Consider the following 26151-nt stretch of genomic DNA (forward strand, 5'->3'; position numbering starts at 1 on the left):
TTCCCATCATGGCTGGTTCAACCATGCAAATGAATTCCTACAACTCTGCATGACATGTCAGTTATTAAAGATTTCACTGGTGGGTCAGAAGAACTTAGAAGTTTGTGTTTGTGGCAGGGTGTAAGCGTGAGCACAGATTTTGTGCCATCAGCTTGGTGGAGGTGGCAAAGCTTTTTCAAAGGCTGCAGGTCAGTCAGCCCTGATCACCTGAAACTTTGAAAGTCTTTATCTCCTTGCTTTGGATTGACTGGTGACAGACTGGTAGAGGAGATAAAAAGATCTGTCTGGGGCTCTGGCTAATTCAGAAGTTACTGCTGCATCTTATACACTAAGTGCCAACGAGGGCAGACACAACATGTGGTTAGTTTATGGTATACTGGTTTTCTTTGTCATATATGAATACCCAAAAATAGCTTAAAAAAAGATGAAGCAGTGATGCTAGGAATAATCAAATCACACTGAACTAGAGGCTGGTAGCTATGTGACACTTCTGGAACTGGGTTTGGTCATTTATAATTTGTAAGTGCAAATATTGCTGACTCTGGTAGTCCTTTGTAAAGAGACCAGTTGCTTTTTTTTTGTCACTAAAATAATAATAATAAAGATAGATTTTGAACAGCTGGACCAAAACAGTTTTACCTGGCTCCCAGACACAGGACAATACTACTGAAAGCTGCACTGCAGGCTCACATTTGAATGAGGCTCTATTTTGGGAACAGAACAAACTAATTTCTCATTTTGCCATTTATTAGCCAATTGTGTGAAACCATTTTTCATGTTTTAATTCACTCTGCATTAGCAGGGTGTTCATCTTTCTAACCCTCAGGCCACATCGTGCCTTACTACTTTCACCTCTTCAAAGAAAGAATTGCAAGGGAAATCTACCTCTCCTCTGAAAATGAGGGACACAGAAAAGGCAAGTTCCCACCTCGGTGAGCCTGGATGCTTTGTGTGTGTTGGGAGTTGTGTTTTCTGGGGAAGCACATGCCATTTTTCCTGCCCTCAGCCCCAGTGTACTAACAGAACTCAAGAATTGGAGCCTTTTCTCTCTTCTGCATTATCTGAAAGGAGTGATCATTAATTTCTAATTGTAGTACACACCGTGTAATCCCACTGCTGTCAGGCTGTGCTCTTGCTTACCCATGTGTAACCTCCAGGAGACACTTTATTACTCTTGATGGATGACCCTGGAAGAGCTCATCTTGACTTTCAGATCCTAAGCTGCATTTACAGCCCTGGAAGATGAGAATCTGGAGGAGAAACATTTTGCTAGTAAACAGAGCAAATGAACATACAATAAACCTCTGAGACACAGTAATCCCAGAAACCCATGACACTATTAATAATGGGTCCCTTTCAAAGTGAAGCCACACTTCATGCCCCAAAGCCTCCAGAATTATGTTTGGGTAAACTGCAGACATCACATTCCTTGGAGGGCAATAGCATGTATCTTCCATTTCTCTGATGCAACCTATTTTTTTTCACTTTATCAGAGATGGATATGGTTCCCTTAAGAATCCTCATTTAAGTAGCTTCAATCTTTTTTCCACTTTCCACTTATTGATCTTCTGGGCAGAATGGGCACTCTGGTTAGTGGAAAATTTTAGGGTTTTGCAGCTAGTTTTTACTCTCAGGAGGGATTGTAGAATCACAGAATGGTTTGGGTTGGAAGGGACTTTAAATATCACTGAGTTCTAACTGTCCTGCCACAGGCAGGGACACCTTTCATTAGACCAAGTTGCTTCAAGCCCTGATGGAGGTCTGTGTGCTCAGGTTCCTGGCTTTAATGGCCTATGCAGGGTTTTGAGCTGCTCTGTGGCATCCCTGGAAGTGCTCTAACAGCACTGGGGAGCTGCTCATCTGCAGTGAGTTCTCTCACACTCAGTCTGAGCTTAGAAACCAAATCCCAGCTCAACCACCATGGCTCAGGTTCACAAAGCATGAGGTATTCCCCTCCCCATCCAGGGCTGCACCAGGGATTCAGCACTGCAGAATCCCTGCCAGCATTTGGGGCTGCAGTGCCCACATCCCATTTGAGGGACTGGGGTGGGATCTTCTCCTGCTGCTGAGTCTCCTTCCTGGAGTTTACAGCTGTGACATTGGGCCACTGTTGTATTTGTCAGTTTAGCAGTTTTCAGGGCTTTAATAGACTGTATTTCTGAAAATTTGCCTTCCTGCTCTACAAGTGTTATTGATTATAATGTGTGTTGGATTGCAGCTGGAACAGTAATATACTCATAATGGATTTAATTTTTTTTTTTTTTATTTTTTAACCAGACTTGGAGGTTAAGTGGATACTACATTATTCCATTATTATAACTACAATATTATTTTTCTTTAAGCAGGATTGTTTATTATGCATGCACTGAAGCACAAATGTGGAACAAATGAATCTGATATCAAATTAATGCTGCGATCACGTTTCCCCCCCCTTCCCTCTTTAGTTGCCATAACAATCTGCGATCTTGAAGCAACAATAAAATTAGAATTGCATTAAAGGTGTTTACATCATGTACACTCTGTATCCCATTATTGTTTTTCACTGTAATAAAAGCATTGAGTGTTTGCTTTGGAATAGAACACCGTTACATCTCTTGCCTTGCCACGTCTCACAGTGCTTTTTGCAGCCAAAACTTGTTTGTTTTTTTGTTTTGAGAACACAGATGGTTATTCTGGGCTGGAACTTCTGGAGGAGGGACGATTATGTTTTTTAAGATAATGTTTGTCTTTTACTTGTAGGATGCAATTCCGGATGTGCTACCTTGGGTTTTCAGAACTTCAAAGAATTGCATCTCTGTTTTTAAATGTGTGGCAAATCTCCACCCTGATGGTTGTGGAAAGTACATCTTCTAGTGGAAAGTGCATCTTCTAGCTCTTTGCCTTACTGACAAAAAGCAAATTAAAGGAAGAAGGTTTTGTCAGCATGTACGTGTGTGTGGTCACGTGCATGCGCACCAATGTGCGTATGAATTAACTTCCCCTCCTCACAACTGCACAAGCTTCTGCCCCTGGGGACAGGATGAAAGTAAAAACATGACAGATGTTAGTCATATTGCCTGGTGCATGACTTTAAAGTGCTCTGATAGTTCAGCTATGAGCATTATGGAAAAATATTTATGGAATAAAGAGGCTGTTATTGCAGGATCTCGGCTGTGCTGGGCATCACGGAGCCCCTTTTCTGCTGCTCCTATCCAGTCTGGCACGTTATTCCTTGCTGTGACATCTTTCTGTGTAGCTTTTGTAGATAATCCTTGTGATAAAGCTTCCTTCAAAAAAATGGAAGTTTTTAATTTTTAAATACATAATATGATCACCGTATGCTGAGACTGGACTGGAACAGAAATGCCATGAGAAGATTTTCCTTCTCCACTCCCTAAGCTTGCTGTTCTCAGATGCAAACCACCTTTTGATTATTTCTTTTTTTTTTGGCAAGTTTAGCCTTTCTTAGGAGCACAGGATCCATCTATTTATGAGCATTGTATGTGATTATTTACCTGATTAATCTGAGTATAAGATGTTCAGCAGCCAGCTAATTCTAAAGCCTTTCCTACTGGCACTAACACACCTTTGAATTCTTTATTTCAGATTCTGTACTACACTGAGGAGAATTCCTACACTGGGCACAGGGATTTGGGGGGTAAGGGGGCAGATAAAAGAAAATAAAATGCCATGTAGGCTGAGAGATGAATGTAGTTAGCTGTCATAAATCTCTGCAGACAAGATCCTTCCAGAGCTGGATTCATCTGGTGATCCCCTCACTGTCTCCAGTCCTAAAGATCAAAGAGTGGTGGATTAAGTAACATGTATTCTGCAGTGATGTGCTGCTGTTTGCAGTGATGTGCTGCTGGGGATTAGCGAGGTAGGAATAACCTAAATAAAAGATCACAGCACCACAGAGCAATTCTGACTGGAAAGGACTTTGTGAGGTCCTAGTTCAGCGTGCTGGGCTGACTTTCCTCTTAGCTCAGGTTGCTTCAGGGCCATGCCTAGCTGAATTTTGAATGGCTGCAAGGTCAGGGACCTCACCTCCTCTCATGACTCCCATTCCAGAGCTTAACTCCTTTCATGGTGAACTTTTCCTTCCCTGTATCTAACTGGAAGTGCCCTTCCTGCAAATTCTCGTGCCTGTCCTGTCCATGTATCTTTTTGTCCTTGTAAGCTCCTGAGGAACATCTGTCTCTTTGGGTTGTTGAACACAGCTGTAAGATCCCATCCTCCCCCACTTCCCCTGAAGTTGTCTCTCCTTCAGGATGAACAAACTCTGTCTCAGTATCACATTATGTGCTCTGGCTCCCTCAGCATCTTGGACAACAACCAAACTGGACGCACTCCAGCCAGCTGACCCCTCTCTTGGTGGCCCAAAACTGGCCTCAGGGCTCCAGATGTGATCTCACAAGTACCATATAAAAGTGAGCAATCAGTTTCCCTGACCCACTTCTGGAGCAAAGATGTTCTGGCATACCATGGCTCCTAATACTGCAGAGCCTTTTGAACCTGGTGCCAGCTCTCAGTGCCAGTGACCTGTACCAATGACAGCCTCAGGCCTGTCCCCACTGCGTAAAGCACACACTGATCTGGGAAAAAAAATCATTAATTGTTTCAAAAGAATCCAAAGACTAAGTGATGCTGTGTGTGGGCTTTCACTGTTTTCTGTGGCCTGTCAGGATCAGGGCTAAGGACTTCCCAGGTGGCTGGGAGTCTCCAGCTGCCAGTGACTTTTCTTGGTCTCTTTTGGTGATGGTCCCTATGACCATGCTCATTGACTGCAGGAGCTGCTGCCAGGGTAACTCAGCAGAAGCACTTGGCTGCCATGGTGACTCTGGACCAGTCATTACTTCTAGGTTCTGGAAATAATATTGGAACAGTTCTCCCTTATGTTCCTAACCAGGTTTTTCACCCTCAGGCATCTTCTCATCTCTTGTCCTGGGGCTCTGCCCTCACCCTCTGCATCATGTTGTAAAGATAAAACAGAAACAGTCTGAAATAGGAATGAGGGTCCTGCCCCACTAATGTTTAAGGGCCATGAAGCATCCCATGGAAAGCCTAAGTGAAGCTGCTGATCAATGTTCACTCTGGCTGCTGTGCTCAGGCAGGATATGAACCAGTCTGCCTCAGACTGGAGAGACTGCTCAGTCTCCCTCCCCTTGGCAAGGGGAAGGGAAATGGGTGGGCTTTGCTGTGGGCACTGGTGTAGTAGTGTGGCCAAGAGAACTACTTTTAATTTTCATTAAAGTGGCTGCTCAAATGTCTTTACAGATGTTGTTCTCAAGCCTTTCTTGGTATTGGTACCAGTGATGAGGAAGAGCCAGCTGGGGCTGGAAAAGGAGAGAGGAGGGCAGAAGATGCCCTGTGCTGGCCCTTGGTTTGTGACCACACAGAGAATGTGCTCGTGCTGTGTGGCACAACAGAGGCACCTCCACGTGTGACATGGTGCAGCCCTGCCAGTGTCACTCTGTGTCCAAGAAAAATCTCATTGGCCTTTCTTTGGAGAATGGAGATCCTTGCAGATGTCCCTATATTGTCTCCAAGGCCTGAAATTTTGTTCTTGCATGAAGATCCAGCTCTTTGGAGGCAGTGTGCTGGGTCACCTTGCCATCTCCCAGGCAAGATGAGTGTGACTATCAAACCTTTGAGCTTCCACATTTTAGAGCAAATGCTTTATATCATGAGCATTTACCTTTTTGAGAAATCACACAAAGCCCACACTGACTACTTGCTTACTTTGTTCTTCTGATAACCCAAACCACAAGGTTTGATGCAACATTTCAACATACTCAGAGCTGTATATGTGCCTTCCTTTGGGTGACCTAGAGCTACACAGAGCAGCTCAGAGGGTACTCCAGTGATTTGTAACATGCTTTCTAGTTGAGGGCATGTATTTATTATGGTACAACAAATGAATGATTAATAGTTGCCATAGTGATAATGAGAACTTGAAGCCTTTGAGCACTACAGAGTCAAATGCAAGCCTTGGCACATCTTTGCTGCAAAGCATTCATGGTGGGGTCTTGAAAATGGAAGCTCAGGAACCAGCATCACTTAGTAACACTGACATTCTATGGAGAAAAATATTAAAAAAGTATAATATGTTTATTGAGAAATGCAAAAAAAACCAAACAAAAAAGGGAAAGACTCAGTTCAGGTTTTTCACTGTAATAAGACATTGAATGTTTTCATAGAATCTTCTTTTTCTATTTTTTTTTAATTCAGTTGGAAGCTGCTGCTTTTTACTGTTAAACTTCCCTATCTTCTTTTCCCTGGCACAACTTTGCTCACTGAAGTGTTACATGGACAAAATCTCTGCTTTCCAAGATCCTGACAAAGCTTCTCTTTAATTCTAGGCGTATAATAATTTCTCCAAAAATTTACTCACCAGCCACCAATAAGAAATTTTTTCAGGGATACAGATTTTCTCCCACCATTATCTCTTGATATTCTGTGAAGGAAAGTGGCATTCAGACATCCGTGGGACACTGAGGTGTGTGAGGAGCTGCTGAAGATTACAGCTGTTTGTTCAAGCTCAGGTTGGCCACAAAGCCCTTCTGCATTGAACAGCTTGTGCTGCACAGTGCAGTGGCCAAAGAGGAGCTTGTTAGTGATGGCAGCTCGTGAAGCTAGCCCTGGTGATGTGCTCTGGCAGGCTCAAAGTGCTTCTCTAAAAATGGCAGTGTGCAGGAGGAGCTTTGGCTTGGTTATCCCCCACTGGGTCCTGCCACTTTGCTGTAACATTTAGCCTGGAAGTGAAGGATCACCAGAAGTATAAATAAAATGTTGAGGGTCAGTGTGGCAAAGCCCTCTGCTTCTACAGGATGCCTTCTGAAATCATCTCCGAATCAGACTTTCATAACCCACAGGGAAAAATAGAGAGCACATTTGGTGGCCATTAGCTACTACAATAATTAATTGAGAGCGAAGGATTCTGAAACCAGTACAAGAACTAATTAAATGAGATGGAAGGATTCTGAAACCACTGAGACACACAGAAGGTTTGTTTGGCTTGCTGGTACACTGAGAAATTCCAGCTGAGGATCTGGAAGATGAGTCAACTGATATATCCAGGAGGTCAGACAAAGAGCAAGGCAGGAGTTATTGTGCCAAGCTAAAGAACATGCACAATCTTACTTGGCATCCATATGCAGCCATTACCCTCTGAGACAAAGGAAAAATGGTGAGAAACCTTCTCCTTGTGTCACTTCTGCATCTCTCCCCTCTCTCTGGGGCTTTTCCAGCTCTGAAGCATCAGGATTCTGTGCTGTAAAACTGAGGTAAAATTGTTTTCCTTGCTCCCTCAGCCTATGGTTGTGGGAATGTGAAGTTGCTGTCAGCTCTTTGGAGTAGTGGAATTTTGAAGACACATTCCATGCCTGGAGATACCAGCCAGTCCTCACTCAACAGCAGTAAATTAGAGAAAAAAGAACGTGCAGTGTGAAAATTGAGGGACAACAAAGAGAAGTAATTTTGGTGTTGCCAGCAAGTAGCAAAGCATTAATTATTAGCCAATACTGCTCTGCATGCCAGCGCAGAGTGGAGATTCAGTGTCAGCAGGCAGCTCCCATCAGCTGACACAGGCATCAGGCACCCAAACAGCTTCAAGACCTGTGAGTCTCTGTCACCAGCTATTGCCATACACCTGCCTTTACCTGGCCAAAAACCTGAGGGTTGCCCCAGTGTTGGCACAGCCTCAGTCACTGTGACCTGATGAGACCCACGTGTGTAGAAGCCGGATCTGCAGCCCACGTGTGCTCCACAGGTGGATTGTGATGTTGTCTCTGCCACGTGAGATGATCTTGTGCTCTGCCTTTCTAATTAGTCACTCAGACGTGCAGGAAGGGATGTTTGTAGTGGTAAAATATCATGCTGTACGTGAGACAGTTCTCCTCTAATGATGGGTTTCTCCCAAACCAACATTTGGTCACTCACAGTTCCCTTGGGTAGCCCACAGCCTATCCTGCTGTAGGGACAACTTCATCTGCAGCCACGGTGGGCCAAGGTTGGATATTAAGAAAAATTTCTTCACTGAAAGAGTGGTTAAACACTGGAAGAGGTTTTCCAGGGAAAGTGGGGAGGTCACCATCCCTGGACATGTTAAAAAACCGAGTAGTTTGTCCCTTCACAATATGCTTTGGTGGGCATGGTGGTATTCAGTTGAAGGTTGGACATGGCAATCTTGGAGGTCTTTTCCCACCTTAATGATTCTACAGTTTTATGAAAATAATCCTAACACACATGAATAATAAGTTTGCATGCTATTCCTGAGCTGTAAAATTTTTCAAAAAAATGCAAAATGACCACTTCAGTGAGAAGGTTTTTGTACAAATTTTTGTTCAATTAGCACAACTTGATTTATTGCTGGCTGAACCCTCAAACAGCCTGTAATTACAGACACACAACTGCAAAGTAGGAAGATTATGAAGGTTAAACATATCAAGTCTTTGCATGAGAAGGAAGTGATCAATGAGAAAAAAAAAAAAAAAAAAAGGAGAGTTAATGAGAGATAAAAGGATTCAAGAGTGTGGCAGATCAGTTTGTGCTAGGACACTCTGTAATGAAAGAAGACAGCCCAGCAAATGAAAGCAGAAAACCTTGATTTTTCTCAGAGTGCCATTAGAAACTTAGATGGAGTCTTCACAAATAAATCTCATTTTAAGGGCTAGTGCTCTTTCTTTTCTTTCCCAAATTTACCTGCTGTGTTAATGCAGTGTCCTCTCACATTCATTGTTGAAAATTAATTACTTGAGTAATAAGGAGATATAAAAAAACTCTTCAAACAGGTTATAAAAGGAGTTGTTTGCGCTGAAGGGAAGTTGCCCGCTGCATTTTAAGTTTGCAGCATGAATAAATCTCTTTGTGTTCTCATTTCAGTGCTTTCTCACACACTGTGTCCCACCGTTGTGCCTAGAAGGGATAGACAAATGTAGTCTTTTGGGCTGGCTAGCCTTGTCCCAGAAGGATTCCTTGTAAAGACCATTTTCTGCTCTTTGCAATCTTAAATCCCATGGGAGGAGAAACTTCCTGTGCTGCCTCAGAGGCAGGCTTGCCCTCTATTACATTTCACTTTAAGGAAATATTTTCCTGATCTTCAGCCTTTATGTCTCTCTTGCTTAATTCCTTCCCAGTGCACCTAGTTAGATTCCATTGTACAATTCTAAATAATTAATCACCTCCTTCATTCACTTCAAACACTTGTTGAATACAGAGCAGAGACCAAGAATTCCTCATAGAAAGAAAAGGAATGGGAACTAGATGAGAGAGGACCAGTTGAGAGGCAAGGAATGGAGAAAGAACAGTGCTCCGAGCATAAAATCCAAGCTGCTGGTAAAAGGGATACAGGAGAGCTGCAGTGCCCCGTGGCTGATTCATGCTGCTTACTTTTGCATATTAATTTGGGAAGGCATAACACAGCCCCTCCTGGGGTCTTGAAGTGCTTTGCTCAGAAGAAGGTGCCTTTGATGCCTGTCAGTCTGAAAGAGCAGCAGTGCACAGGCAGCTCCCCAGGCGTGGCTGGGCAAGCCAACATGAAATATGGGTGGTAGTGAGTGCACCATGAACACAAAAACCCTGCAGCCACCTGGGTGCCCAAAAAGCCTTCAGCAGGTGAAAGCTGCCCAGGTCAAGGCAGTCCTGCATATGCAGAACTTCCAGCACACTGATGGCAATGCTCCTCACAAACTTGCTTTCCCAAGGACACCAGGGGATTTTGCTGTACAAAATCCAGTTTGAAGGGTTGGGTTTTGGTGGTAGGTTTTTTTGTCGTGTTGGTTTTTTTTTTTTTAATTGTTATTATTTCCTGATCTTGAAAGCTGAAGATCACAAATTTCTAGGCAAGCTCTGAAGTGCATTCCTAGGGCACACGTGCTCCTTATCTGCAGAAGAAATGTCCCAGAGCACTGTGTGCATCCCAGCCAGGATGCTAAAGCCAGGTCTCTGCACCAGGAAACCTTCCTCACCCTCCTTCAGCAGAGAACAAACATTTTCTTCCAGTGCATAACTGGTCAGGCTGGGGTCTGCCCTGCATGTGGTGATGCCTCTCCACCATTCCCAGTGTACAGGGATGCTCAAACCACCAAGAACTTCAGTAAACTGAGCCCGAGGGCTGGCCACACTAAAGCTCTAAGGTCTCAGTAGACATTTTGGCACCAACCCCCCTGGGCTGAACTCCACAGCCCTGGGACTGTAGGAATATTTCTGTAGGTAAATATTAGGTGGGAATATTTTTATTTTGACAAAGAATTGAAGGGCAAATAGAGTGGTGGCCAACTGTTGACAGAACACAGTAAGGCTAAAGGAGCCAAAGAAAATGAGTCTGCAGGAGAAGGGGGCACTCTGATCCCTCCTATTAATCCTGTTTGCCCTCCATGCAAAGCCAGGTTGGTGTTGTTTCGGTGTTGTTTCTGTGAGTTGTGAACTTTTCATTTATTCACACCTGGGAACATGACCTCTCATCCAGGAGCTCTGTTCCTCCAGGAGTGAATTTATGGCTGGCATATGTTCCTGCAAGAGGCACAGCAGGTGATTTATGGCAAAGAAATTACGTTCTGACCCAGTGACAAGCTGAGATGCTGAAGATATGAACAATCAGGCTGTGGCACAACCATGGATTCAATTTCAGTAGTTGTGGTAGCACTTACACTGCCCAGCCCACCCCCAGCCCCACTGCTGGTGTTCAGAAGTTGGCTGCAGCTGTAACTCTTGTACAGGAAGCAGGAGCACTAAATTAGAGAGGTGCATGGGCTGGGATGGGACTGTGCTAGGGTTTTCTTTCTTTTGGAAAGTATATTTTTGGCATAAAGAAAGGCTGTTTAGTAAGCAAGCATTCCCAGTCATGCAGAAGGTGCTTGGAAGGGGACAAGCAAGAGGGCTGTCTCTCACATGGGAATTTGTGATAGCATTAACTGTGTAAGGCCCATTAAGATGACCATGGGATCCACTAGCTTGGCAAAATGGTGTTTGCAAAAAAAAAAAAAAATTAACTGACAGTACATCTGCCTATGGCAACCCAATTTTCTAGGCTTGTATGACCATTATTTAGAACAGAAACCTGGGATGTGGAAAGGAGAGGAGAAAGAGTCCTCTATGACCTCTGACTCCTGCACATATACTGGTCAAGGACTTTGCACTTTCTGGTCAGCATGTTCTCAGTCCCTGGCTGAATGATGCTGTTGCTATTTCCCCTTTCCCCTCCCATATATTTACTAGAAACCCAAGGTTTGCTGAGGGTGTGTTGGAGAAAGGTAAATTGCAAAAAAATCTGGGATCAGGACAGGAGAGCAGGAAGCCCAAAACGTTGTGCCACAAGTTGTGTTCATGCCCGTGGAAGGGAAGAATATTTTCAACTCACTGCAGCAGACTGACACTGGCTGGCAAGGGAATTGGGTGGGTGGGTGTGTTCCTGTCATTTGCAAGCGACAGGATCCTTGACAAGGATCTTGGCCATCCTGGCAGTGCTGCAGCCACAGCTCTGTCACTGTTGTGGACGTCCACAAGCACTGGTAGGTTTTAGGACCACTGAATATTGCCTGAGTGTGTTGCACAGCAGGGTGGTGAGCAGATATTCCAGTTCTGATGCCCAGGGGTGCTCAGAATAGGTTGTGTGAGTAGTTACGTGTGCTTGCTAGAGAACTACCTGTTTCCTTTATTGGCTCCTCCTGGAATCTCCTTGTTTTTATTTTATTTTATTTTCATTTTAAAGTAAAGGGAGAGGGGAATAGTATCATAACGCAGTGCCTGTCTCCTCAGCCTTGAGTTGCCTTAGATTCACCCACATCTAGAAGGAGAAATGGAACCAAAGGCAAGTGCAACATTGATTTTTCACACCACTCATGTCCCATCCTGTGAAATTTGCAAATGACACAAAATATTTGAGGGATGACCAAGGATGGGGCTGTCATTCAGAGCAAGCTCAGCAGGCTGGAGGAGAGGGCCAGCAGGAAATGTGTGAAATTCAAGAAGGACAAATGCAGAGACCCACACCCAGCAGGGAAGAGGGGCTTGCAGTGGTGAAGGCTGTGAATGGGCAGGCTGGGGAGGAACTCTGCTGGAAGGGATGTGGGGTGGGTGTGTGTGTCCTGATGGAAGGTCACCACAAGCCAGCAGTGAGCCCTGGCAGCAAACCAAGCCAACAGCTTCAGCTGCATGGAGAGCGGCAGAGCCAGGACAGTGTGGGGAGTTATCACCCTCTCATCCCCCAAAAAAACTACCTACATGTGCTATACCATGTCTAGGTACTGCATCCACTTGGTGCCTCCAGTACATCCCAGTAATGGACAGACTGGAGGGAATTCAGCAGGGGGCTGCCAGCATGGCTCAAGCTGTCCCCTGCCAGCAGAGGCTGAGGGAGCTGGGCTTGTTCAGCCTGGAGCAGAAACAGCTTGAGGGCACCTAAGAGTGCCACACTGCCCTGGAGTCCTTGGGGAACTTCTCAGGACATTTTAGCAGGGCTTTTTGCAATGGCATCTGGCAGGTGTGAGAGGAAAGGTCATGAATTGCAACACTAGAGGTATCAGGAAAGACATCTTCACCACGAGGGCAGTCAAGCAGAGCAACAAATTGCCCAGTGAGTCTGTGAAGTTTTCTGCTTTTTATTTTATTATTCTTTTGAACAAGAGGATACACAGCTTAGAGATGTGGGATGCTAAAGTGTGTGGCATGATTACACCAGGATCAGAGACTCAAGTGTCACTAATTATTTGATACTTTTGCCACATCCACAAGAAATGTAAGCAATCATTTCCTAGGGATCCTCAAGGCCAAAAGCTGAATAGGATGAAACTAATGCCAGAGGTGCTCTATAGATCACGTAAGTACAAGTCCTCAGGGGTCTGGCTTTCCTGTCAGAGGGATATTCTGCATACATCTATCCCCTAAAAAGCAGTTCCAGTGCAGCTGGTGTTTTTATTGGTATGGTTCAATTCCCACTTAGGGCCTATGGGACATCACCTGGGGCTCATTTGTTAACAATAGGATTCACTGTATTTCACCTTCAACTGTCTACAAATTAGACCCCTAGAGCTCAATTTTTCTTTAATAAATGCAGGAATCAATGCCATTTGAGTTGCCTGGGAGTATCCAACATGGCCCAGGTTTAGCAAAGTGAATATAGGCCTTAAAGTGGGATTCAGCTCACAGATTCATTCTTCTAAGCTTAGGGATCCTTAGCTGAGTATCTGGATGCACCAGACTTCTACACCTTTAGTATTTAGACCCCTTGAAATGGCCTAGGAGAGCTGGAGGTCATAAATGCCCTATTCATCTTGCATCATGTCTGCAAGCCTCTGGCATCACAGAATTATTCTGGTTGAGAAAGACCTTTAAGATCATCAAGTACAGCCATCAACCCACCACTGCCCTTCTTTGCAGGGGCTGCAGTTCAGCAGTCAGCAGGGTATCCTTGGGAACTGGGGGCACTACTTGAAGTCTCTACTGAGAAAACTTCCTTTTGCTTCTGTTGTCTCTTATAGTCTCTGAAAGTCAGCAACACCTCCAGACAGCTCCCTCACTGCCTGATCTTTAAGCACACTCCTTCATGGGGGAAAAATGCAGGATGCATTTTGTTACCCTGACTGGTGGAGATGGCTACAGGGTAAAGCAGCAGCTCAGGTCTGCTGGGCTGAGGTTCCTGAGCAGATGCATTGGTAACTCAACAGCTCTGTGGGATCACCATGGCCTGACCCAGCACCTGTGCTGCTGCATAGAACAGTACAGCACCTTCCTCTGTTACTGCTGCTGCACCACCAGGCCTCTTTGGTTAAGGTTTCTTCTGATTTCCAAATCACCTCTCTTCTCTCTTAGGCCCCAGGTATCCTCAGGTGGCACTGACTCTTCTCTGCTGCCTCCTTCAAAGCCACAGGGCTTGAACTCACTCACATGTGCACCAATGAAAGCAGCTGTGTCTCTTCAGAGAAGGATGGTGAATGAAAGGGTATTTTTACCTTCACACATGCTTCCTACTGATCTTTAAATAATATATCACATATAAACAAATATTCACTGCTTCCACACTAAATGGACAGCTCTACCTGGATGAGGAGGCAGGACTCAACTACAAAAATTTCTTTAGGTGTGGTTTATTTTATTGTTGAGCTTAGGCTTTTTGGAGATGGGAAAACTTCTAGTTATGCTGCAAAAAGAGAGGTAATATCTGAAATTCTCCTCTTTTACATATACAAATGGCAGGAGAAGAATAAAAGTGTTTCTGTCTAACTCTGTAAGAGTCTACTTAGCTACCATTTTGTTAAAGATGTGGTAGCCCCAGGTGGCTGAGGCTGAGAATAGAACAGAGAACTCTGATCCATTGACATGGACCCTTAGGCATATTTGAGCACACCAGCAGAATCCCAGATGGGATGGGAAATGTGACATTCCCATGTACTGATAAAAGACAGGAAGGATGGCCCAGCCCATGGTTGGCTAGTTTGACATTAATTTGGCAAAATAATGGACATATTGATATGGGTATAAACACATTAAAGATGAGATAAACAATTAATGCCAATCAACATGTTTTTAAGGGAGGAAGGGTTGTCAAACTGGATTTCATTCTTTGATGTGATTGTAGGTTTTGGCCGATAAAAGTAATTGCAAAGATGAAATATATTCTGACTTTTGTATGTTTGACAGCACAACAGATTCTGATTTAAAAATTAGCATTCTACCCTATCAGTACAAGGCACATAAAATAGATTAAGAATGGGCTGACATGTCAACAAAGAAGCTGTCAAAGGAGACTCACTGTAGGAGAGTGTTTTTTTTAGAGGGGGTCTGAATGCTGTCGAATATTTTCAATAATGACTTGGAAGTAAATACCAAAACTGCTGATAACATTGGAAAATGTTGGAGGTGACGAGGATTTATACAGAAATGCTCTCAGTGTGGTTGTAAGGAGGCTTTCAAGTGGAAGAACAGGCAAGCAGACCATACACACAGGAACCTGGAGCACAATGCATCCCAGAGGGATTTCAGCATCCTCAAGGAGCAGCCCCAAATAATTCTGCTAATGTGATATTTTGTGGCTTTTGCATGTTATTTTTAGAGGGGTTGATGCCATCCCTGGCTGTGTCATTCAGAGGAGTAGAGTATGGATGGAATTTTACATTTCTGCATATTGCCCCACTTGATGTTGAAATAATGTATCTGGTCCTGGCGACCCAAATTTAGAAAGAATGTTGGGGGAAAAAAGAAAAAAGTTGCACAAATAAAGCATGCATATTATTCAGAGACTAAAACCCACTATTGTGTACGGATGCTTCTAGAGCATGATGGATTTGTTTTATGAACAAGGGATGAAAAGCAACTTGAGACCTGCTTATGAGTGCCTTTGGGGGGAATGGCAGATGCAGAAGGGCTCTTTAATGTAGCAGAACTGAGCAAAGCCAAAACCTACAGAGAAAACATCTGCAGCAGCACGGGCAGGGATTCAGTAGATCATGCACCTCTGGGAAGTGGTAGACTTTTGCCCCAGCTCTTCAGATTAAGGTTGAAATATTTTGGTTGTGTATTTGTTGATCAAACACGGGGTGAGGGAGAAAATGTTGACCTATATGTGGAAGCTGAGACTTTGTTGTTTATTGGTCTAGAGAGCTGGAGTAGCTCTCTGCTGAAAGCCACGGTGCTGTGAGGCTGGCAGCTGAAGGAGATGATGGACCCACCAGTTTCTTTCCTACAGGGCTTCATGCTCTTCCTCCTGTCCCTTTCCAAACTCCCTCCCTCCCCTCTGTGTCCCCATCCTCAGGCACTACACAACACTCACAGTGAAATTTCTCAAGCTGTTGGTCAGATGGACAGTAGATAATGCTGAAAATTTCACTTGGTGTGTTCTCAGGCAGGTTTTCAGAAGGGAAAACGCCAGCAAAAGTTTGTGCCAGAAGTCAGCCCACTTTCCAAACTGACACTGTCTCCTTTTGCTGCAACTCAGGAATTTATGCATGTCCTGTGAGCGAGATGTCCCCAGAGCAGCCGGGGAGGCTGGGACATCACTCCCTGAAGTGCAGTCTTGAGGCAACAAGGCTCCAAGATTCAAATGCTCCTTTGTTTATGAAATAAAGTCCACCAGATCTATTGCCAATTGTTTATGCTAAAGAGCACACTCCCATTAATGCTAATGGTGCTTTGGAGCATAAATCCTTGCTAATTGATATAGGAATGTATCCCAGAAGAGTTTACTTTGCTGCTGATTTAGCTGATAGATATAAATGTGTGAGAGGGAAATATTAGCATTCATGTAAAACAATTAGGTTATCAACAGGGGCAAATGATTCAGAAAATGACTGCAACTTTCCAGTTCCCTTTAATGGAGAAAAAAAAAAAAAAGAAAGTCTGCTAATGAGGAAAATCAGAGGGAATACAAATACGAGCTAATCATTGTGATTATTTAATATTTGTGTTACATCAGCAGCCCTTGAAAAGCAGGGCAGGGTTCCCACCTGAGCACTGTACTGATGTGGGATGGACAGGACCATCCTGCTGCTCACCAAGGCAAATCTTCCCTGTGACCTCTCTGCTGGAGCAGTGTTTTTGGCTTACAAGGCTGGTGCACCTGGCCACTGGATGTTGAGCTCAGTAACATTTACTAAAGATGCATGAATAGAAGGATACAAGCAGCAGATAGATTTCCACAATTTAATTTTTTTTTTTCAGATAATATAATGGCATATGAAAAGTGAGGCAGTAATGCAGTTCAAAAGAAAAAAAGAAAGCAACCCCTCTCCCTCCCCTCCCCTCATTCTCCTGGATCTTTCTGCCAAAGGTTGACATTATTGAAAGTTTGATAAATACAAGAATTATGGCCATTTCTATAAAATCAGATTGTTTAAAATCTACAATTTCGTGGCAAATATACAGCCATTGAAGGAATAATTTTTTTCAGTGTACTCAACAATTTTACCTATTCAATTCCCATTTAATTCACGGGTTTTGATGTGATTTTTTTTTTTTTTTTAAGAGAAGGCTCAATACAGGAAACATACAGTAAGCCATGGATCTTCCCCAAAAAGATGCTTTAACCTCCAGGGTTGAATCTGTGGAATTTTGAGTATATGAGTTTTCATTTATTAATTCAAAACCTATCTAGAATCAGGAGGAAAAAAAAGCCATATACCAAAAAGTACAGTATTGTATTGTTTTATAGCATTTTCTGATTCACATTTTTTAGCTATTTTTTAATTTTAGTGCAAAACCAAACACGTTTGCTTCTACAAATACAGAAAGACCAAAATTTCTGCATCTTAGAATCTTTTGCTGCAAGTCACTGAATGGCAAGACTTTTTCTCCCCACAGATTTCAGTAAGCCTAATTTTCAAAATCTCCATTATTAATGAAATATCAATGAATTAATTAACATTTGCCTGGGCATGGTTAAAGACCATATACCCAGGAAGATTTAATATAACAAAAAGCGCCCAATCCTAGAAACATTTTTTTGTTCCATTTAATGCTCATAAAATTTTACAGACAACGGAATCCTTTCTTAAGCTTTATTTAAGAAATCGAATACTATTATAGTTCAATATATATAAGACACATCCAGTATTGTGTTCCTGATAGCAAGTGCATAGATTTTGTTAAGATATCATTTTTATATTTAAATTTTTTTTTTATTTGTTACTCAGTAGCACGTTTCATGATCACACGAAGGGATATTCCCAGTGATTTTACTAAGAGCATGAGAGAAAAAACAGAACACAGCAAAGTAGTGAAACTACAACAGAGATGAGGAACAAAAACGATCAGGCAAACTATCAGTACAGTCGATTCCTGATAAGTGAATAATCTGATTGCTTGGTCACAATGCTTTATTCACTTATCAGGAATGATTCACACTACATTTTGTTAAACTGTTTTCCTTAGCCTAATATCTAAGAGTCACACTGGGCAAAGGCACACACACTCTGGCAGGCTATTCTTTAATCAGTGAGTCTTGTGACAGTTTGGTAATTTCCCATGGCGATACACATATAGCTAACAAAGAAGACATTTTGCTAACACTGCAAGGTGCCTTACATAATTGAAATTAAAAGCATGTGTTTAAAAGCAGGACAAACTGTTCAGCTGCATTGCTTTAAGGAACTCATTTTTCCCCCGTTGTTGAAATTAAAAAAAAAAAAAAAGAAAAGAAAGAAAGAAAACCCTGTATCTTTCAGCCCTGAGTATTTAAAAGAAACCTAACTGCAGTATAAGTCTTTTTTTTCAGTTGTATTTTTGGAAGAAAAGACCCTTCACAAAGCTCTAGTTTCTTTTCTAAGACCAAGTTTGGAGGTAAAAGAGAGAAAAGAAAAAAAAAGAAAACATCCACAGCAAGCTAAAAAACCCCAGAGAGCAATTCTGATTTATCCATCATGCAAGTCAAGACTTAACTGAATCCACTGGTGTCAAAATTACCCAAATCGAGATCATAAACTCTAGAGGTGTTAAAGACCCAGGATATAGTCTGGCCATCGGAGTCTGCTTTCCTGCCTGGGCTGTCTGCTACAGGCTCCTGTGGTTTTAGGTTAAACCTAGAGCTGCTTGGACCCCTGACCTCTGATTACAGACCCTGCGGGAAGGCACTGGAGCTCACTGGGGGCTCCAGACTCATCACTTGTTTGCTTCTCATGGAAACAGAAAAGCGAAAAAAAAGGAGGAAAAAAAAAAAATCAGAAAAATAGATTGAGTAGTAACAACCAGGCCAACTCACAAGCCACCAGAAAATTTCAAAAGTCTTCCAAAGGCGGGAACCAACGTTGCTGCTGACACCACACGGATACACCCAGTGCGCCAGGACCTCGTTAGACGGTGTTGATGGGGGTGTGTGTGTGTGTGAGCCAAAGCCAGAGCGCCAGAAAGACCAGGGGAGAGGAGACAAGAGGGAGGAGTGTCGTTTGGGTCTCATAAGAGCACTTTTAAGTGGTCTTCGATTCCTGAGCATCACAGAAAGTGGGACAAAGGAAAGGGACGGGGGCGTATGGCTTGAATTCCAGAGAGCACTCACCAGTGCTTCTCTCTCCTCCTTGGGTTTGGTTTGGTTGGTTTTGTTTTGTTTTGTTTTGTTTCCCCCCCTCTCCAAATTGTAAGGTTTGTATCTGCGATCAGAGGAGAGAAGAGACTTTCTGTAAATCAGAACAACATAAGAGTTTTCTTTTGCAGCTTTTATTTCATCGTGGTAGATACCAGTTGGGGGAGAGCAGAGAGAATCTTGTGAGGAGGAAAAATATATAGGAAAGAATAAAAAAGCTAAGAGCCAAGTGTAAAAAATAATGAGAAAAAAAGTGCTATGGTATTTCTTTAGTCCCTTTTGAGGTTTGTGTAATACTATCAGCCAATGCTGAAAATTATCTGCTTTTAAGCCCACAGCAAAAGTATCATCCATTGGAACAATGGAGGATCTTTTTTCCATCATTTATTTCTCCTGGTTTTTTATTTTTTAATTTTATTTTTTTACTTCCACTGGCTTTAGTAGAAAGTCTTCCTGTGCTCACTTGGATTTTGTTATATTTTTAAAAGTATTATATGTACAATTGCACATAACAAGCTTGATCACCTGGTAAGATTTTGCAGGCTGTCCCAGACCTAGTTAAGACATGATTTGTTTCTAGGGAGAGTTTGACTAACACCATATGCCATCAGATTATTGTGCAGTTTAGAAAAAATCCCAAGGCTATATCCTCCTTTTCTTGAATGTTTCATATGCTTCTGCAACATAGTGGCAGAGTATTTTTTCTTAACAACTAGGAAGGAATTATCTCCATAATCCACATTTTCCAGACTGACATGCCATAAAAAAAAAAAAAAAATCTTTTCAGGTGTCTTCTGTGTTTGTGTGCAGAAGGTTTGCAGTTTGAAGGCTAACAAAAGCTACCTTCAATAGGACTTTGCAGGAAACTCATTTAAAATGCTTCCCGCTCCAAGAGATTATCCAAGTGATAAGGCATGACTAGGGGGAGGAAGAGAGAAAAAAATAAAAAAAAAAATCAAAGAAACCAGAAAATGTCTAAAATGTACAAATCCTCTTTTGCCCCCCAATCAGCTATTCACTTAGGTGGAATCGACTGTATCTTTTGTACACAACCAACAAATAGAGAAAAAAAAAAAAAAAACAGGCACGTGAAACAGTGAGGTGTGCAGATGTATTACCAACACAGAATGACCACCAACAATACAACACACAAAGTAGAGAGACAAGTATTAGGAAAATGGTTTAATATTGGAGACAGAAGCAAAAAACTGCATCACACAATAACATACGTTACAAAAATAAGTCTGACTGTTTCAACTACACGGTTATGTTCACAATGAGGACAGAAGAATCAGAAAAAACTCTGATCTAAACAGCAAAAAAGCAAACCCTAACGTTTTAACTAATACATTTATCCACGCAAAGTGACCGAGTACTCCTAATTCTAATTACCTTATTGTGTAACTGCACGATACAGAATAAAAAGTGAAACTTACCGCTTTTGTTAAGACAAAATTCTAAACACTAGATATAAGCAAAGGGAAAAAAAGAAATCAAGCCAAAGTTTTGAATTCTCAAAACAAAACCAACTCTCTTTCTACGGTCCAGAAATCAAACTTGAAAATCAGTCATGATCGAGGGGGCCCACGAGAGTAAGCCACAAAAATTTCCATTTGTTTTTTAATCTCCAGTATAAAAAGTTCCACTGGTACAAAATGCATAAGTACAATCAAGTTGTAGAAATAGGAAAGCCTTGCTTTTTTTTTTTTTTTGCCTTTTTTTTTGTTCTTTTTTTTTGGCTCAAATTCCATCAAACAACAAAATCCAAATGCATCAATAAAACAGAAACAATACTCAAATGGTCTTACAGTTTCCACTAGATTGCATTAACTTTGGCTTTTCTCAGACAATACTTAAAAACTAGTTTGTAATTCTAAACAAAATGATAGTATTATTAATCTACAAACAACAATTCCCACAGCACGAAAAAAACACAAATACATAGGTTTGTTTTTTTTTTTCTTTTTGTATGACATTATCCAAAAAGGTAATGAAACTACAGGATATTTTTTTCCTTTTGTTAATTAGCACTTAAGATAATAAAAACAGAAACAGTAAAATGATTCCAGAGTAGCACAAGCCAAGGAACTGTAACCCCTATGGTGAAAGAAAGATGAACTTGTTACTCCTTTGAGGACTGCCATTTCATTGCAATTAGCTAATTTGTTTGATAAAGCAACTAGTCTAGTCTTTTGATTAGAATTTTGTAAAGCAATTTCCCTTGTTTTACTTCCTCTCTTATTAGGCCCTTGCACCCTTGCAGCTTTTTCCTTTCATTATTTTGAAAAGAACTGGTAGATAATTTGGCTCCCCGGAGGTGTTTGTTTGGGTTTTTGGTTTTGTATTTAAATTTTATTTTTTATTTTCAAATTTTAATTTTTTATTTTTTCCAGAGATGGACACTTTCCTAAGCAATGACTCATCTCAGTTGCCTGGAAGTACAGAAACATTCCTTGTCTCCCACTGCTATGCCAATGGCCTGTGGAGTAATTCAGGGCAGCCTGGTGTTGAGTTACTCTGCCCAAGGACCAGAGGCATCACCGCTCTAACTGGACTGGAAAACCCACAGGACACACCAGGGCATCTACAAAAACTTTAGAAATTTAGACGGTGGGTACAATGAGAAAAATTAGTGAAACAGTCTCTAAACAATCCAAATGATGATCTCATATTATATATATATATATGTACATATATATAATATAACGTACGTGAGATGATACTTTGAATACGCACAATTGCTGCAAGTAGTACAAAATAGCCCTCAAAGGGTGTAGGAAGGCCCCAGCAGTAGTAAAAATGTGAGAAAAGTATAGATCATTTATTTATAAGTGCATGTGCTATAAGAAGAAAACTTTTTTGCATCACTAGAGGCTAGTCCTTTCCATCCCAGGGCTCTACATAAAGAAGCATTTAATTTGGGGATGAGAGACAAGAGTGCACCAGCTGATGTTGCTCATATAGGGCTTCGTTTTTAATTTTAGGTGGCTTCAGATATAACCAGATAGAACTAGGAGGTGGAAGAAGTTATGGCACTTTATGACCTGTAGCAGGTACTGCTGCTCACACACATTGGATTGGCAATGAATTTGCTGAACCGGTGGCAAAGAACCGAATTTGGTTGTTGGTCACTGTTTGTGCGGTAGGAACGCAACCCAATCAGACTTACAAGGCAGTGAAAAGGGCTACCAGCATCTCTTTTCTGGCTCCTTACAAAGAGCTTCCTCCAGCAAACACCCACATCAGTCACACAGATACTCCCATGGACCATGGGTACGAGTAAAGTCACTCCTCTCTGAACGAGTGTCTGCAGGAGTAAGCCAATATATTGCCGTGACAAATAATGGCAAATAACACCAAACATTACAGTGTATGTAAACTTTATCCATAAAAAGTAGTTTAACTGCAGTGCACACTGAATTTTCACCCAGGAAGATCTAGTGCATCTGATTTAAGCAAAAATTTATTTATTTAAATTACAAAAATATTATTATTCTTTTTTTTTTTTCTCCTCAAGGTTTTCAAATGGTGGATTGACCACTCCTGGCTGGGAGTGGCTCATACAATAGATAATTAAAGAATTGTTTTCTTTTTCTTTTATTTTATTAATACTGAATAGCATATTCCAGCAGCATATTAAAAGCTCTTTAAGAAAAGACAAAATCCCCAAAATCTAAAAAGGAAAACCACAAGTTAATTACGGTTTTAAATAATTTTAGTTATAGATACAGAAGAAATTTAGACAGCAGTAAAATATTTTTGTCCTTCAGATCTGCCCTGTGCATTGTTCTGATTTCAACCATGTATTAAATAAACCACAAAAAACTAAGTATATATATATTTATAGATATAGATATATATATAAAAATAAACAGCAAAATGGTGAATGTATAAAAGGTATTAACACTCAAGACAGCTCTGGGTGGAAAGGGTTAAAAGTTCAAAACTTTCTCACCTTAGAGGTTTCCATACAATATGAAGAAAATACATAGTGAGGTTTGCTTTCACAGCATTGATGTGTGCAGAGTGGTTAAAAAAGTGAAACATGGGCACTTATACAATGTTTTACAAAAAACATCAAAGAGAAATAACAAACAATAACAATTTCAGGCAACAAGACCACAGGATAGCAAGTTAACAAACTTTTTAACCTCTTTTTTTCTTTAAATATTAGGGATTTATACAAAACACATAATAAAATACCCATGTTATCAAATTACTTCACACAAGAAACACACTGAAGCTCTAGGAAGAAAGTACCTTTGGAATTTGGCACTATAGTTTCACTGATTTTTTTTTCTTTAAAAGAAAAACTGATCACATTTTGCTGAACACAAACACACCTAAATTGTTCACAATAAAAAAATGACATCAATGCGTCACAAGCCAACACAAACTTATTCTGGAATATTTTTTCATTTTCACATGAAATTTTTTTTTTAAGCAAACTACTTTTTTTTTTTGTGTTTTTTTTTGAATCTTCTTTTTGTTCTTGTTGTTCAAGTAAACCAATTTTAAACTTGTCTTTTTATAAACATAGAACACTTAAGACCATAAGACTCATGATGAAACCACAACTTAATTCACAGAAGCACCAACGTAACACATTTTACAGTAACCTTTCTTCTGTACATTGAAACAGTATAAAATATAGGTAATTTCATGTGCATTAAACCATGGATTGTCTAACTGTGAGTCAGTTCAGCAAAAGGTGACACAAGTAGGTAGCATTTGCCCTAAAACAGGGTAAATATTTTCTTATACTAATCTACAAAAAGTGGTTCTATATATATACTTTAATGAGAAAGTGAGCCACCTAAAATGGCCTTATCAAAAAACTTTACACTGCCTGAAAAATGTAAAAACTATTACAGACCTCTAGAGACTTAAAATCAGACAGTTTTATTTCTCAAACTGTTTTGGAAGTAGTCTGTTAGAAACCAACATTCTGTGCCTCTGGACACATATTGCTATTGTCACCAGTGACCAGGCAGAATGCCAATCCCTGTATAATACTTTCAAGTCTGTTTTTTTTTTTTATTTTTTTTTTTACGAAATGAAGAAAAACAAAACCAAAAATCAACCAAGAATAAAATCCAAAACAAAAAAAACCCCAAACAAAACGAAACAAAAACTCCAAGGAAAGAAGAAAACCAAAAAACCAAAACTAAAAAGAAAAAAAAGGAAAGAAAGAAAAAACATTTTGCCACAGGTTGTTTTTAAATCCTATCATTAATTTATCTAATAATAAATTTCAGTCTTGCATGAATGCAGCAATGTTTTTTCACATTGACTTCCCAGAATTCATAGCTAGATGAGGTCACATGCAAATTTCAAAGGTCAAACTAGGTCAGTAGGAGAACCAAATATGATGTGAGGTCAGAAAGACATCAGAAACAATGACGGGACGATGAAACTTTTTTTTTTTTGAGACGCCACAGGGACATGCTAGGCAAACGATGGGCTAACGGGCATGGAGATGTCTAGGGAAAAAACAAGGAAGAGGAAAAAAAGTTACACAGAATCTATGCAGCACAAACAAAATCACTTTTATGGGTGCAGGAGAAAACTAATGCAAATCTTTTATCAGTAGAGCCTACGAGCTGTTCACATAATTTGCATTAACTTACAATACTTGCCAACAAGAACACAATGGAACCCCAAAAGAATCCATCTGAAAGGAGTCAGAGAGAATGGATTCCTCTTTGGGGAGAAAAGAGAGGAAAGAACCAGTTTCTACAAATGTAACAGAAAGGTACAGGGAGAGGGGTGGGGGGGAAAGGGTCAGACAACTGAACTTTAAACTAGGTAATGGAAACTACGAACAAAATAACCAGACAAATACAAACAAGAGGATAAAAGCATGAACTGCAAAGGGTGGAGGGTTCAACAGTGAAAAAGAGCCCATTCTTGGCACAATTACTCTAGAGACTACTTCAAAGGATCTAGCTAGCATAGAGAGCTGCTCTTTAGGTATCCAATAAGTTAACAATAGGCAATAAATAAATTCCATTATTTCTGAGGCAGTAAAAATTTTGTATAAAAATAGAAATGCTTTTTACAAATAAAATTTACAGGCCTGTGGCTTTCTTTTTTTATTATTATTAAATTTATCTCTCAAGAAACATCAAGTATTGTCACTCATTTTATTTTATTTTTTTTATTTTAAACCCTGTAGCTTTAGAAACAGATCTCTAAATCTTTTTTACATTAATCCTTTCCAAAAAAACAAGAACTTAAAAAAAATGAAATATAAAGACGACCAGTGTAAAATCAGACTAATATATAACAATACGTTGATTTGAACCGAGAAAAAATCAGATCTTCTCAAAAAACAAGTTGATGTAGTGGAAAGACTTATTTCAATTTTTGTTGCAAAATAAGTGCTTCAACTGGCATGAGGCCATTTCGTTTAACCTATAAACTGCTGGTGCCACCCTGGTAAAATACGATCCATCCATAGAAAACAACTTTTATTGTGTGCTAATGGCACCAGGGTTCACAGAGTTAAATTGCACATTTTTTTGTGTCTGTGTGTGTGTGTGTTGTTTGGAATTTCAAGATGTTTATTTTGTTTCGAAAAGGAGATAAATTATGCTGCAAAACAAAATACAGTAACACAACTCAGTAATTACTTGGCGAGGAAATGGGAGCCAAGTGCAGTAAGGACAAGTGGGGAGATGGAAGTGGTAACTGTAAAAATAACTGTCCCTTGGTGAAGGTTGGCTCTATGTTCTTTCTTAACCCCCCTGCAGAGGACAGGTTTGCTCATGGGACTTACCCTAAGAAAGCTAAAATAAGAGCAGTAAGCATCTGGGGTTAAGATCAGTAAGGTTTGCTGTCATTTTTGGAGCGTTTCAGCTGAACCTTCAAGCGTTTCATGCCAATCTGAAAGCCGTTCATAGCCTGGATAGCAGCTTGTGCAGAGACCGGATTGTCATAGCTAACAAAACCTGCGAGACACAGAACACAGGTGGGAGAGAAAGTCAGCTCTAGGTTAGGACAAATGTCAGAAGGCATTTTGTTCGAATTTTATCATTGCTATTTATTTGACACATTCACCTGGCTTTCAGTTAGTTCTTTGATCACACTTCATATCCCATTTTCTCCCGTTTCCCTTTTATGTCTATAATCCTTCCTTCCATCCTCTTTACGTTTATAATATT

At 40.9% G+C, this 26151-nt stretch overlaps 1 protein-coding gene across 24 annotated transcripts in view; it reads right to left on the bottom strand.

Moving 5' to 3' along the window:
* Window positions 1-16600: 16600 nt before the first annotated feature.
* Window positions 16601-26151, bottom strand: part of CELF2 (CUGBP Elav-like family member 2) — a 547425-nt gene continuing 537874 nt past the window's right edge. For 15 of the 24 annotated variants that reach the window (XM_021530962.4, XM_021530961.4, XM_031506833.3 and 12 more), the window contains one exon: window positions 16601-25938. In XM_021530962.4, coding sequence (XP_021386637.1) covers window positions 25811-25938 — 128 coding nt within the window. In that variant the 3' untranslated portion in view covers window positions 16601-25810. The remainder of the gene's footprint in view (window positions 25939-26151) is intronic. The other 9 variants (XM_085568362.1, XM_085568357.1, XM_085568355.1 and 6 more) reach the window with 1 other exon arrangement.

The sequence above is a fragment of the Lonchura striata genome, chromosome 1A, assembly GCF_050655825.1.
Source record: "Lonchura striata isolate lonStrDom1 chromosome 1A, ASM5065582v1, whole genome shotgun sequence".
Classification (NCBI taxonomy): Eukaryota; Metazoa; Chordata; class Aves; order Passeriformes; family Estrildidae; genus Lonchura; species Lonchura striata.